General features: G+C 47.4%; 1 protein-coding gene across 1 annotated transcript; it reads left to right on the top strand.

Moving 5' to 3' along the window:
- Nucleotides 1-945: 945 nt before the first annotated feature.
- Nucleotides 946-1,845, top strand: LOC106838068 (olfactory receptor 2C3). Its single transcript, XM_070518188.1, has one exon. The coding sequence runs from the start codon at nucleotides 946-948 to the stop codon at nucleotides 1,843-1,845; it is 900 nt and encodes a 299-aa protein (XP_070374289.1).
- Nucleotides 1,846-3,051: the final 1,206 nt, after the last annotated feature.

The following is a 3,051-nucleotide window of genomic DNA, read 5'->3' as shown; positions in this document are numbered from 1 at the left end:
AAGGTCATGGCTCCATGGAACTTGTACTCCAGTGAGAGAGACAGGAAACAGACACGATAAATTAGAATAGCACGTGTTATAAGGTGATAAGTACTATTATTAAATGTAAAGCAGGGAAAGAGGAGAAGAGAGCTGGAGGGGTCTCAACATTGTAACACTGTGAGGGAGGGCTCACTGAAAGTGGCTTTTAAAAACGCCCTGAAGGAGGAGGGAAAGTGAGCATGTGCATGTCTTGGGGGAAAGTCCTGCAAGCCTTGTTCCAGGACATGGGCGTGTGGAGCTGTGGAGCAAGATGGTCACATCATGTCTAATGTGACCTGGCTGCTGTGCTGAGAATACTGTGAAGGGACGTAACAGGGATGTGGGGAGACGAGTCAGGATATTAGCTCCATAATTCGGGTGATAGACGATGGCGCCATGGGCCACGGGGAGGAGCAGAGCTGGTGAACAGCGATGTGATCTGGACATATTTAATGAGAAAGCAACAATTTGTGATAAGTGTGGACTCTGAGAGAAAGAGGAATGTCAAGGTGGACTCTGTGTGGCCATTGACTGAGAGAAGAAGAAAGCACAATCTCAATGCTGTGCAGTGTTCCATCACATAAAATGCCATCCTCCACCCTACAAATCCTCAGCACTAAACACGTAGGTTGACTGCAGATGTTGCTCCCAAAGCAATAGTTCAGTAAAAGTCAATGCCAGGGAATTTGCATGAATGTCCATTTTCCCCAGGTTATGCCGGCTCCGTGCCCTTTAGCAACAGTACACATTGGCCTTCAGGAGGTGACGCAACATCATCCGTGGAGCAGCTGGGAGGATGCATTCAAGAACACTGGATATAAATTTATATGGAAAATGTGCTAACTGATATAATCTCTTCATGCCTCATATTCTGTGCCCCCCATTCACCCGCAGGTGGCCTTTTTGTCCCACCCCCAGCTGCATATGGTCATGGAAATAGCCAATGCAAGTTCTCCAGAAGCCTTCATACTCCTGGGCTTCTCTTTACGACCCTCGCTAGAAACTATCCTCTTCGTCCTTGTCTTGGGGTTTTATGTGGTGTCTCTCTTGGGCAATGGCACCATCATTCTGGTCTCCTGTGTGGATGTGCACCTCCACACTCCGATGTACTTCTTTCTTGCCAATCTCTCCTCCCTGGACATTGGCTTCACCACGAGCATCATCCCACAACTCCTGGTCAACCTCTGGGGACCACAGAAAACCATAAGCTATGGAGGGTGTGTGGTCCAGTTCTATATCTCACACTGGCTGGGGGCTACTGAGTGTGTCCTCCTGGCAGTCATGTCCTATGACCGCTATGCTGCCATCTGCAGGCCACTCCACTATACTGTCACCATGCATCCAAGGCTTTGCCTCAGCTTGGCCTTCATCTCGTGGTTCGGGGGTCTGACCACCAGCATGGTGGGCTCTACACTCACCATGCTCCTGCCACTGTGTGGGAACAATCGCATTGACCACTTCTTCTGTGAGATGCCCCTCATTATACAACTGGCTTGTGTGGACACCAGCCTTAATGAGGTGGAGATGTACGTGGCCAGCTTTATCTTTGCTGTCTTGCCTCTGGGCCTCATCCTGGTCTCATATGGCCATATTGCCTGTGCTGTGTTGAAGATCAGGTCAGCAGAAGGGCGGAGAAAGGCCTTCAACACCTGCTCTTCCCACGTGGCAGCCGTGGCTCTGTTTTACGGGAGCATCATCTTCATGTACCTCCAGCCGGCCAAGAGCAACTCTCACGAACGGGGCAAGTTCCTGGCCCTCTTCTACACTGTGGTCACCCCGATGCTGAACCCCCTGATTTACACGCTGAGGAACAAGGACGTGTGAAGGCACTCAGGCACCTTGTGTTAGAGAAGAGCTGTGGCTTGTGGGGACACGGGGGCACATTTAGAGAGTGTTGTCACCAGGGAAGAGGAAGAACCAGTTTGAAGTTTCAAAATAGATTTTTGGGGCAGAATATTTGAGATGTCATTTCTATTCCAATGTTGCTTGAGTTCAAGGAAGGTGATAACATGAGATGAATGTGCTCACCCACCATTTTCAGACCAGGTGAGGAGAAAGTATTTGCTGTTTTCATTTTATTAATAATCATAACATTTTGTTAGTTGTTTATATTGTTTTATGTGTAGTATATGTGCTAATTATCATATTGCTAATTGTTTATATGGTTATAAATGTAAATTATAATATTATTTTGTTAACTGTTTACAATAATGTGTGTCATTGAAGGTGCCTAATCTGTGTGAAGTCCTTTACATTTTAGTCCATTGTTTATAATGAGTTAGTGAAGCAGATATTATTAACCTCATAAAGGTTAGGTAATTACAAAGCTATTAGTGTTTTATGCCCAATTTAAGTCTAGAGCTATCTGTCCATCGACATACTTCCATTTTGCCTTTAACCCCTGTGATATAATAAGAAATCGATGTTGGTTCTTTGTGCTGCTTCCTGGCACAGAGTTTCTAGGACCCTTGGAGTTTCCTCAGTGACATGGGGGAGAGGAGCTTCATTTGTTATTCATAACAGCCTGTTTCAACCCTACCTGATTTATGCAATGAGGTGACTCCAGGTGGGGCCCCTGGATGGCTTCAGGATGGGGACTGGTGGCCAGGGGATCCATGTGATCAGAGGGTTGGAACTTTCAGCCCCACCCCAGACCTTCAGGGAGGGAGAGGGGCTGGAGGTTGAGTTCATTCCCCCATGGCCAGTGATTTAGTCGTTCATGTCTAAGAATGGAACCTCCATAAAACCCCTAAATGATGGCGTTTGCAGAACCTCCTGGTTGGGTGGATATCACACCCCAAACCCCCCAGGGACAGAAGCTCTTGCACTAGGGGCCGTTCCAGACCTCGCCTCATGTACCTCTTTGTCTGGCTGTTCTTGTTTATCCTTTACAATAAACCAGTAAACTTAAGTGTTTCCCTGGGTTCTGTGAGATGTTCTATCAAATCATGGAAGCTGAGGGAGGGGTCATGGGGACCCCTGATTTAGAGCCAGTTGGTCATAAGTCTGGGCGGCAACCTGGGACTCGGG

Source organism: Equus asinus, chromosome 9 (assembly GCF_041296235.1).
Source record: "Equus asinus isolate D_3611 breed Donkey chromosome 9, EquAss-T2T_v2, whole genome shotgun sequence".
Classification (NCBI taxonomy): Eukaryota; Metazoa; Chordata; class Mammalia; order Perissodactyla; family Equidae; genus Equus; species Equus asinus.
The sequence above is the reverse complement of the archived record's forward strand: the minus strand, read 5'-3'. Positions and strand labels throughout refer to the sequence as shown.